The sequence below is a fragment of the Hippocampus comes genome, unplaced genomic scaffold, assembly GCF_001891065.2.
Source record: "Hippocampus comes isolate QL1 unplaced genomic scaffold, H_comes_QL1_v1.1 scaffold347, whole genome shotgun sequence".
NCBI classification, from domain to species: Eukaryota; Metazoa; Chordata; class Actinopteri; order Syngnathiformes; family Syngnathidae; genus Hippocampus; species Hippocampus comes.
Window position 1 is genome coordinate 434,090 of NW_017805872.1, and position 11,097 is coordinate 445,186.

The 11,097-nt window shown below is 45.8% G+C and overlaps 1 protein-coding gene across 8 annotated transcripts in view; it reads left to right on the plus strand.

The window, feature by feature from the left end:
* The window catches only part of cacna1bb (calcium channel, voltage-dependent, N type, alpha 1B subunit, b), a 75,580-nt gene extending 66,058 nt beyond the window's left edge, over nucleotides 1–9,522 (plus strand). For all 8 annotated transcript variants that reach the window (XM_019888756.1, XM_019888757.1, XM_019888759.1 and 5 more), the window contains 10 exons: nucleotides 1,613–1,718; nucleotides 1,847–1,954; nucleotides 2,086–2,195; nucleotides 2,409–2,584; nucleotides 2,910–3,042; nucleotides 3,148–3,258; nucleotides 4,498–4,536; nucleotides 5,737–5,989; nucleotides 7,551–7,774; nucleotides 7,861–9,522. In XM_019888756.1, coding sequence (XP_019744315.1) covers nucleotides 1,613–1,718; nucleotides 1,847–1,954; nucleotides 2,086–2,195; nucleotides 2,409–2,584; nucleotides 2,910–3,042; nucleotides 3,148–3,258; nucleotides 4,498–4,536; nucleotides 5,737–5,989; nucleotides 7,551–7,774; nucleotides 7,861–8,415 — 1,815 coding nt within the window. In that variant the 3' untranslated portion in view covers nucleotides 8,416–9,522. The remainder of the gene's footprint in view (nucleotides 1–1,612; nucleotides 1,719–1,846; nucleotides 1,955–2,085; nucleotides 2,196–2,408; nucleotides 2,585–2,909; nucleotides 3,043–3,147; nucleotides 3,259–4,497; nucleotides 4,537–5,736; nucleotides 5,990–7,550; nucleotides 7,775–7,860) is intronic.
* Nucleotides 9,523–11,097: the final 1,575 nt, after the last annotated feature.

Here is an 11,097-nt window from a genome sequence, read left to right on the forward strand (position 1 = left end):
TTTGAGCCCTTTGACTGAATTCGGTTTTAAAAAAAAAAAAAAAAAAAACATGTCTGCACAGATTATCACAAAGCGTTTCTCACAGACCCGCAAAGACAAAAGAAAAGTTAGGATGAATCTTTGACTCTGGGTAAATGAAGTGCAATTGAAGGTGCCGTCAGCGGCCACAATTCGTTCTTTATGAATTTGGCCTAAAGAGAGCTGTAGAAAAAAATAATATCTGCGAAATAGCAGCACCAAGATTCTTGAACCTGGAGGTCCACACATAAGAATGTGACTGTGAACGGTCTCTGTACCTCTAATCGTGTCTGGTCCGCAGACCTGAGGCACCGGGCGGGTGCGTCGGGATAGAGGAGCTCAAAGAGGGCGGGTGGGGCCAGGACATTTCAAGATTTGGAAACAAACAATAGGATCTTCAAAAGAACCCTAAAATGATGCCAGAGTGTAGGAGTCATGTGCTCCCTCTTACGAGTACCAGTCAAGAGGAGAGCAGCAGCAATTTGGTCCAACTGGAGACGCTGAATGGAGGATCGGCTGACTCCAAAGTAAAGCGCATGACAGTCATCCGAAAGCATGAATGACTGTTTCAAAGTGCTCTTGAGAACGAAGAGGCTTTACTTTCGCCAGCTGCCTCAGATGAAAGGCAACGGCACCAATTTGCCGGTCTGATTTAAAAATCACTGTCCAGACTCAACGAAAGCAGCTGCTGCTGCTGCTAACTTATTGAAGACTTTCAGGCGGAGCTCCTCAATTTAGCTGCCGTGCATTTAAATGACACTTTTAAATCACCTTGTTGTAACTTCACTCCCGACTGATCATCCTGTCGCAACCCGCTTTTTTTTTACACAGAGTTTGGTAGAAGAATAAGAATGTTGAAGCAAATGTAGTTTTGTTTTTTTTGTTTTTTCTTCATTAGCATTTTAATTCGGATGCAGGGTTGCTTACACTGGGGACTTTTCAAATCTCCCCGGTGACTTTATCGTGGGTGTTCCTCCCCATTTGCATGATACGTCGTTATCTAGCGCTCATGTCCTCAGCTGACACGCTACCGCTGTGCGTTTCTCGGAAATAGTTGCGAGACTTTTCACACATACACAATACTTCACGTTCTTGCCCATTATTTTCCACCTCCTTTTTCTTCGTCATCTCTCTCATTGTCTTTGTGGTTTTTTTTTTTTTTTTTTTTTTTTTTTTTTTTTTTTTTGTTTTAAAGCAGGTGAGCTTTGAGCTCTGCTATCCCACAGGAAAACATGTTCTTTTAGGGACATCATGCTGTTTGTGTTTTTTGCATTGTTTCTGATGCTTCAGGGATCTGGATGTAGATGTGCATGTACCTCCCGCCCTGCCTTGCCTCGATGTGAATGTCTCAATGTGAAATCTGCATGACCAATGAATAGAATGCAGCACAGACTGGAATGGATTAAACGAGAATTAAAACCAAGAATGACTGATTACAGTAGTCCGCGCTCTTGTGGCTTTCTGATTGCAGTCGTACTTTTCGACGTGTTAAGGAAAAAAAAAAACTAACATTCAGGGTCTTGGGAAACAAGCGCCGCGTGTGAATGTTCCCGCTTCATAAAGCTGCCTTGTCTTTTTCTGCCGCTCGTGTTAGCGTTTGGTCAGGATGAACATGCCGATTGCGGACGACAACACGGTGCATTTCACCTCCACACTCATGGCCTTGATTCGCACAGCCCTCGAGATCAAGCTGGCATCCGGTGAGCGGTCGGAAGCTCGTTTGGAATTCTTTGCAGCTGGGATGACGCATATGATTTTTTGTGAATCGTGATCATCATCATATCCTTGATAAGAACTGCACATTCATGTCAAATGTTTGCTTTCACAGGAGTCTTGGCACAACATCTGTGCGATATTGACTTGAAAAGGGAATTAAACAGAGTTTGGCCCAGCTTGTCGCCGAAGACCGTTGACCTTCTTGTGACGCCACACAAATGTAAGCCCGAGTTCTCTTTGACAGTGCTATGGAAACAAGCCACCAAGGAATCACGGGTCACTCCTGTGTTCCTATTTTTGGGTTTTTTTTTTGGTACTTTGGCGCCATCTACTGTGTGCTTTCTTTACCAGACAATGAGCTGACTGTGGGGAAAGTCTATGCGGCTCTCATGATCTTCGACTACTATAAGCAGAATCGAGCCAAAAGACTTCAGCAGCAGCATCCTTCGGGAGGAGTTCAGGTACACGAGCCATTCGTGGACTTTGATTCAAGTGGAATCCGGTAGTTGAGTGAAATGTTCCTGCATTGTGAAGTGCAACTGGTGAGGTACTTGTGCACGTGCGGATCAAAAGTAGAAAATGGATGTGTACTGAAATAATGAGTGCAGTCGATAACAGATGAGGATCTCTGACATCATGCCTTTTGTTCATTATCACTTTTGTTTTTATTGTAGAGTAAACTGGGGGCCTTGTTTCGTCCTATACTTCCCCTCGGTCACATCAAGGAAGTAGAGCCTCCCATCGCCAGTCCGGAACAACTCTTGCCTCTCCAGCCTGAGTCCGAAGCAAAGACGTCACCTCTTCCACCTGTCGCAACCACGACCGCCACCTTGGTGAACGACGACGCAATGTGAGCGTTTACAGTCAGTGACGTCAATTTGGACCTAAATGATCAACGGCGTTCGACTGGTTTCTCCCACTACTCGTACCTACGTTGCTTTAAACGCTAACCAATTCTACCTTCCCCGGAGATGAACAGCGAATGATAAAACACACTTTTGTTGTTTTTTTCCTTCACAGCAGACTTGCCCAGAGGAGTTCCGAAATGATCAACGGCGTTCGACTGGTTTCTCCCACGACGCGTACTTACGTTGCTCTAAACGCTAACCAATTCTACCTTCCTCGGAGATGAACAGCGAAAGATAAAACACACTTTTGTTGTTTTTCCTTCACAGCAGACTTGCCCAGAGGAGTTCCATAAAACACTCCCAGTCGGGAGATGTTTCTCTGGCCGCCCTGAGACCCAAAGGGCGGAGGAAACTACAGAGAGGCCAGTCAGAAGATGTGCAGTGTTCCACGAGGCCTCAGGTTTACACACACACACACAACCTCTCACAAAAAAGCGCCACAACCAAGAGCACTTAAAACAATGGACCACCTGCTTTTGCCACGCGTGCTTCATTGTATTTTCAGGAAGTGGTTGAAATGAAGCCGGTGGAGATCATCTCAGATACGGAAGCATACCCTGGCCTGGAAGGCCACAGTCGTGCAGCTTCTCTGCCTCGACTCAATGCGGAGTACTACGTAAGCTCCTCGCTCTCCAGGACGCTGCGTCTATTTGCTTTCTCGTGTTTATTTTGGAAATATCAGTCGTGTAAGAAGTCAGCCACTCGGTCTGTCTGCAATTACACTCCCCTCCAAAATAAATGGTAACACTGAGGCCGTTTCCTTTATATCGGAGTTGACATCAAAAGATGAATATGAGACAAGAGATTAAAAAAAAAAAATAGGGCGCCATATATTTTGCTTAGCAAAAGTTTCGGAAGAGATAACCTTTAAAGAGACTCCAGTGAGTTCATACTTAGTTTCACATCCTTTCCTTGCAATAACAGCAAGCCTTTTATGATTATTTATGACATATTATATTTGTATTGGCAAGTGCAATGTAATGTTGGAAACAAACGCTGGTCATCAGCCTGATGAACGAACTGATTTTTGTGACTATTCTGGACTCTGGAGTTCTTAATGAACCTTGTAAATTGTATCCATAGTTATCCAGAAATTTGCCAGGAAGTCTTCTGGAAAAAAAAAGAAAAAGAAGAAGAAGAATTTCCGCCACTGTCGTGTCGATGTTATACTTTGCACCGTATTCCGAGTTTTGATCATAAAAATGAGCAATGCAACTTATTTGTCATTTTCAGTCAAATCATCAGTTTAAATTGTTTAATTTAATGCCATTCTGTGAAGTGTAGTCGCTTTTTCTGGCTATTTATATTTTTTTTGTTTTGGTTAGTTGCCTGCTCTCGCTAGTTGATCTCCTGCTCTCTGCCCTCCTGCTCTCCCGCGTCACCTGACATGCACTTTTCCTATGTGGCTTTTTGGAAGAGGAGGTTGGCATTACTCATGTTAAACAAACAAAAAAAATTGGATAAATATATTTTGAACCCGAGCCAAGGGGTAGGCACACATTTGAAATGGATGATTGGGTCACATTTGAATCTTCCTGCAGCATGTGTCTCACGTTCCACCCATTTTATGCATGATTCACCGCAAAGTCAGGTCAGAGTTCTGCCACGAGTGGACCAACATGTGTTTTGTGTTTCCGCGATGGGAAACTCTGTGGCAGAAAAGAGACCAAACTGCCCCCCGCGGACGGTGCTTCAACACCAACATCAAGTGACTGTCACCTTTTTCGAGAATGTCGGCTACCGCCAACCTTGAACTTCATCGCTCTCTCTCCTCTTCTGTCTTCGCTTTCTCCCTCGTTTGGATGCCCGTCGCTAATATTTTGCCCACCTCCCTCTTGTGTGTGCCGTCTGATAGCGGAGCCACCCTCGCCACGTCCCTGGGACCCACCTGGCAGTATGTACCACCTGTTGTGCCACCTCTTTGTTCCTCTCCTCTCTCATGTCTGTCTTGGTGTCTGTGAGCTTCCGTCATCTCGGTGCAGTTTGAACTTGAATGACAAAAGGTCATTCAAGTTCATTCTTGATAACGTAGTCACGTTTGTTTACTGTGTTGTTCTATTGTTACCCCCGAATGTCTCAAATTGGTGCATTATAAATAACTTTGTAGGCAACACAGAGTGACTGTGATGTCATTTCCAGTTGACGGCAAATGACAAAATGGCCGCCCCCGGAGGTGGACAAAAAACGTGTGGATTTTACCGCATCGCTAATCAGAATGCCGCGTGTGGACGAGCGGGGCTGCGTAGAACATATTATTGTCAAGAAAATTTGGGGATGGACTTCCCCTTTAATGAACAATTTACTCCTGATTTAGAAGTTGAAGCATTCATCAGCTGTTTCAGTCGGTCCGTTACTGTACATCGAACATAAACGTTCCGCTTTATTAGGATGCCAAATATGACAGGCAAAAATCCATTTCTGTACGATTCTGTGTTGCGCAAGGGGTCAGACGCATTTCCAAGAATCGCAAACGTGCCCCCCCCCTGAACAATCATTTGAGCTTTTTGAAGAGGGTTCCCTGCCTGATACATTTTGAGGGCAGTGGACAATCCAGGCACAGTAACAAAGAACGGTCAAACATACTGCTAAAAGGATATTCAACAAAAATGAAACACAATGGTGAGAATAGTTTTTTGTTTTTTTTTAATCAGCAAATGTTAAACACACATACGGAATGAAACACAATGGTGAGAATAGGTTTTTTTTTTTTAATCAGCAAATGTTAAACACACATACGCATGCACACACACACGCACAACTGTGTTAATCCGATAATTGGTCTCGGCGCCCATGAAGAAGAAAGCCAGAAATCGTCATGTCATCACCCAGCCTGTTCTTTGTCCACTAAATCTGTAGTCCGCAGTTATGTAATCCTAAATATTGAAGGTCTTTCTTCTCTAAACTTTTCAACATCGGTACCTGGGGGTTGGTATGATTGAGGAATAGGAATGCGTTGAAAGAAAAAGTTGCCTTCATACTGTGCGATGTGACTATTGTCATGATCCAGTCAAAGAGCTTTGGTTCTCGTTACGACCTGACACTCTCCGTCACGTTACGTCCTCCTCACTGCCGTCTGCTTTCTCTCCGTTTCCAGCCAATCGTTGACCTCAGTCCCATAAGACGCTCAGCCTCCTCGCTGACCCCGCCGCACAACCAGGAGGTCATTCTGAAGGATTACAACCTGATGCGACCGGGTCAGCATCAATCATCAGCGGTCCAAGGCCCGGACCGAGTCCATCAACATCATCATCACCACCACCGCTGCCACAGACGCAGGGACAAAGACAAAGACAAAAAGCCAAAATCCCTGGATAGAGCGACATCGGTGCAGCCGCCGAGCACTGTTGGTCAGTCAAAAGTAGAGAAAATACTTCTGGGTTTTTTTCTTTGTCAGCATGTCAGACAAGATAAGAAAACCGTTATTTGTCTCACAATGTAGAAATTCCCAATTAATATGAGAGCAGTTCTGATTCCTGTAAGCTCATTAGTCTACAGTCCCTTTTAGCCAATCAGGACGCACAACACAATGCACTGCAAAAAACAAAACAAAAACTGCACGACATGAAACAGCGAGGCCGTGAAAGATGAATCGGGTGATAGCGAGGGATTCGTGTCCAGCCTTCCAGCCTGCTTCTTTGTTTTTCTGTAAGGCCCCAGCTTCAGTGCTCGTTACTCCACAGATGGCGCGCTCTGCACTTGTTGAGTAAGTTCACAGCACCGGAGGATGTACAGTATTTTGTCGTTCTCAGCGCAGTCGTCCCGAGGGACGCCAGCACGCATGTTAACGTCGTCAACAGTCACCGCACAGTAACAGTCAATAAACCTTCGCGGGATATGCCAAGTTTTTCAAACAGGTGGTCCTGTATTTGTGAGATAAATGATTCGACCGTACAATGTGTGCTTTCGTGCATGCGTTGAAGAAAAGGGGAGGAACCCAAAAAAAAAAAATGAGGAGCTCATTCAGTGAACAAAACTACGACGACACATCGCTCGTTCCTCTTGTAACCAAGGTGACGAAGCGACAACAGCTGTGCCATTTGAAGCCAGGGATTCATATTGTGGCCGCGTTCCATCATGTGTTTCCAGTCAATTGACAAGTTGGTCAAAGGTGACGCGGCATCACCCCGCCCCCTCCCCCATTTCCAATCAGAGTCGACAACGATGATGATGGCGTTCACTGTTGAATGGTCTCGTTGTTCTTCCAGCGTTCCACACTGCTGGTTTTGTCTTTGTCAATGGGGGTGTGCGTTGATCAGGTTGGAAAGACACGAGACAGAGACTCTTTTATGCGTCGTATGAAGGCGCAGGGGAGGGAAGTGACCTGGATGGCATGTTTGGAGCTGATGAAGAAGGCGTCAGTCTGTCATCACAGGTCGTCATTGGTATGAGGGGCAGAGATGATTACACCTGCCTCAAAATGACCGCTTGGTGATGCTCAGTATACTCATCATGGCTACGTTTATGTATGTGCACATTTGTTTTTTTTTTAATGTCGCAGAAAAACATTTACACGTGGACTTTGTGAAGGTTTTGGGCAAGAGGGCATCAGCTGTGTGCATCCCAGCCACGAAGGCTGTCAGGACATCGGTTTTGTTTCCGGATATCGTTTCCCAGGCGTACGCCTGGAGAAGCCCGATGTTTTATGACTCATCCATCTAATATATTTACCAGCAAAGTCACGATCACAAAATGAACTATTGGCATGGACGCTCTGTTTCTCTTATGCATTAAGTATTTTACCAAAGTAAAAGTAAGAGTTTTGGAGCCAAACTCAATCACGCTCTGAGATTATTTTCCTGTATTTTTTTTTTAATAAGTCATATTTTAGTTGCAATATGATGAGAATTATATGACAGAGTGTAGCCTACAGTTTTGTCATTTTGCGCATCCCCCCCCCCCTCCCCGCAGGCTCATTCACTGACCCCTCAGCCGAAGGTTTGTCTCGAGAACGAGCGAGGGAGCGCGACCGCAGTCGGCCGCACGAGAGGAGGCATCACTCCTCTGCGGGGGAGAAGCAGCGCTACTATTCCTGCGAGCGTTACGGCTCCAGGGAGACGAGCCACGCCAAGTCCGCCGGCCCAAGCCGGTCCGCATCTCCAGGAGAGGGACAAGACACCGCCATCCTTAAACAAGTGAGTTACTCGCTGTTTGGGGCGGGGGGTTGTCATTTGGATAAGATTATGGATGGTCACTTTTTTTTTTTTGTCCCCCCCCCCAGCACGGTAGCACTGGGAGTAAACCCGCCCCCTCTGGTTCAAGCACACCAGGCCGCGGTCGCAGGCAGCTGCCCCAAACTCCCCTCACTCCTCGTCCCGCTGTGGCCTACAAGACCGCAAACTCCTCCCCCCTCTCATCCGCTGCCAGCACCACGATGGCCGGACATCACACTCGTGCCAGCCGTGGCCTTTCAGAACACGAGTGCTCGCGCGGGGACAGCGACCGCTCCCCGATACCGGTCACCCGCATTGGTTCCGACCCAAATTTAGACCGGCAGCTGCAGGGAGCTTCTCCGCAAGCGCTCGCGGAAGAAACGGAAGACTTCCAGGACGCTGTGAGCAGCCAAGTATTGTCGCACTCCGCCAGGGGCGGCGCCTCCGCAAGCACCTCGTCTTCTTCCCACGACGCCGTCGCTGTTCCCGTCACAGCGGCGGCCGCACAAGGGCGCGCAGACGTGGTCCCCAACGGGTACCACTTCACCTTTGGGGTCAACTCTGCGTCAAACAGCCGAGCGACAGGAAGCCTCAGGGAGAGAGAGGATGAGGACTGGTGCTAACACGCGAGGATACTCGAGAGGTGTTTCTTATCCGCTGATGAAGAAGCAGCTTGTCCGTGTTGCTCATGTCAGGGTCGCGTGAGCTGGTCAAAGGCCGGCAGGCTTGGAATGAGGGAAAGTGGGAACCGGCCTGTCGAAAGTGCTGTGAAAGGCTGCTAACTCTCCTTCCAGCACAAAGAACTGCCCAAGGAAAACAGAACGCTGACGTTGTCGACCCAAAACGATTTTGAAAACCCTTCAGTATTTTTGCCTTGGACGGTGGGGTTGAAGTTGAAAAGCCAAAATCTTGAAGAGCAACTGTTATGTTTTCGAAGCGTTTAAAATGCCTCATTCTTGATCTACCTGGATGTTATATTTTGTCTTGACATATAAGGGCACGGGTTTCGATGTGATGCGCTCGTATCAAACATCTGACGGAATTCTTTGGAAGGGCCGTCGTCGACCAAGGTGATTTTATGTCGGTCTTGGAAATGTTTCCAATTCCCGCAAAGATCAACAAGTGTCGCTTGGAGGCAAAAGAAACAAACATGAGCCATTTTCATGGTCAAGCTTTGTTCAAATTGGGGCAGGGTGGGGGGGGGGGGCGCACGCAGGGACTTGGACAACAATTTTACATGTGGCCGAATACTAAGTGCCTCATTTTACAAGATGTGAGCAGGAGTCTGGCGTCTTTGAGTGGGTGGTCTTGTGTTGAACACACAGACAAGCAGGTAAGTCGTGGGATGTCAACGGTTGACTACCGGAAAATATAAAGTTGTTTGGATCTGTCGTGATGGTCTAGATAAAAAACAGAAAACTCGAGAAAAAAAAAAAAAAAACAAAGAAACATTTTTATATACCGAGTCTTGTAGTTGGTGAATCCAAACTAAAGATCCAAAGTAAGCAGTGTAGTGCATGCCGAGATCTTGAACATGTCAAAATTGTGTCTGTACTTTATTCAAGGGTGTGTACTAAGCATTTGCCTTTTTCTTCAAACACACTGCCAGTCAATCGGTAAGATAAGGTCTGTAGAAGGACAAAAGTGCCATTTTTACATGATCAAAATGTAACTCAAGTCAGAAATAAATGTCCTCCAGCAGACCCGATTCTATTCGGGAGATGCACATAGCTGTTTTTTTTTTTGTTTTTTCTAACTCTTAAGAGGAGCGAGCGCCTTTTGCTTGCTTGGTTGTTTTAGCACCCATCCTTTTTTTTTTTTAATTCCTTTCCATCAGCCCACAGGATGCCCCAAAGAGAGAAATAACTTCCACACAAACACGACCACGACACAATTGCTCTTTCAAGGCACGGTGGCTAACTTTCAACCGCAGGGCTCACCAACATCCGGTCCACGGTCGCGAGGTAGGCCCTCAGGACCGCTTGAGCGATCGAACAAAATGACCGCTGTTGAAGTCGCGATGACCGAAATACAGTAAACCCTCATTTTTCACAGTTAATTGCGAACAAAAAAAACCCCCGCAAAATGCCTGCCAATATGGCTGTGTTTTTTTTTCATTTTTATTTTGAGATTTATTTTTCTTATTTGATTTTTTAAAAATTTTTTTTATGAATACAGTATTTTGGGAAAAAAACGCAAAACATGAAGCGTTAAGTGGCGAGGGGTAACTGTTTTCCAAAAAAAAAATGAAAACCAAATTAATTTGCAGCGTTTCAAACATTGTCCTTAATTTACTGCTATTTAAAACAACATTTTTTTTCCTCCTCTGTGGAGTGCACGTTGGCGTGGGCTTTCTAACAAGTACTCGGGCTTCCTCCCCCATTCGAAAAACATGCATGTAGCTTAAGTGACCAGACCAGGGTGTACCCCGCGTCTCCCCCAAAGTCAGCTGGGATACGCACCGAACCGAAAGAGGACAAGCGCTGTATAAAAGGGATGTACCGATGAGGATGAATAAGACGGCGCCTTCTTCTTTCTTCCTGGTTCAGTCTGCGTTCCAACAGGTCAACAGCGTTTGCTTTTGTGATGTGGATTTGCATTGCCACGTTTCCGTTGGTCTGGTGCGGATGCTTGGGCTGTCTGTGGCCCACTTTTGTGCATCAACCATCAGATATTGATTTTTTTTTCTACCTTTTGCTTAAATCTGTTGCCACATTTGTTTTTGAGTTTTTAAACGGAGGTCATACATTTTTTGGAGCAGTAACCAAATATGCAGTCGTGATGAATCCGTGGGCATTTTCAGCTGTAACACCTAATCAAAAAATGATGTAGAGCATTTTTTTTTGTTGTTGTTGTTGATTGGTGTTTGTTTGGAAAGCCATCAAGATGTGTGTACTTTTTTTTTTTTGAGTGTTTGGTACTTGTGTGTCTGATAAGACCTAAAAAAAAAAAAAGATTCCACTGGGAAAATGTTTTCTAAATTCTCTCAAAAGGTTGACAGCGTCTGCTAGTGTGTCACTGGGGGCTGATTCTGTTGCATGCATGCACACCCTTCTGCGGGTCTCTCTATCACTGCCTCGCAATGACGCTTGTTCACCTCTTCAGGTGTCATGATGGGTATATTAAAAATATGGATGCTGGATTTTTTTCTATTCAACTTGACATACACGTTCACATGCAGTCTGACCAAATTGAAACAGCAAGCACAATTTCATTTGCAGGCCCGAACCCCAAATGCGACCCCTTGCTCAAATTGTGCCCCCTCCTTTCTCCCCCATATAGAATTAGACCCTACGCACGTTCTG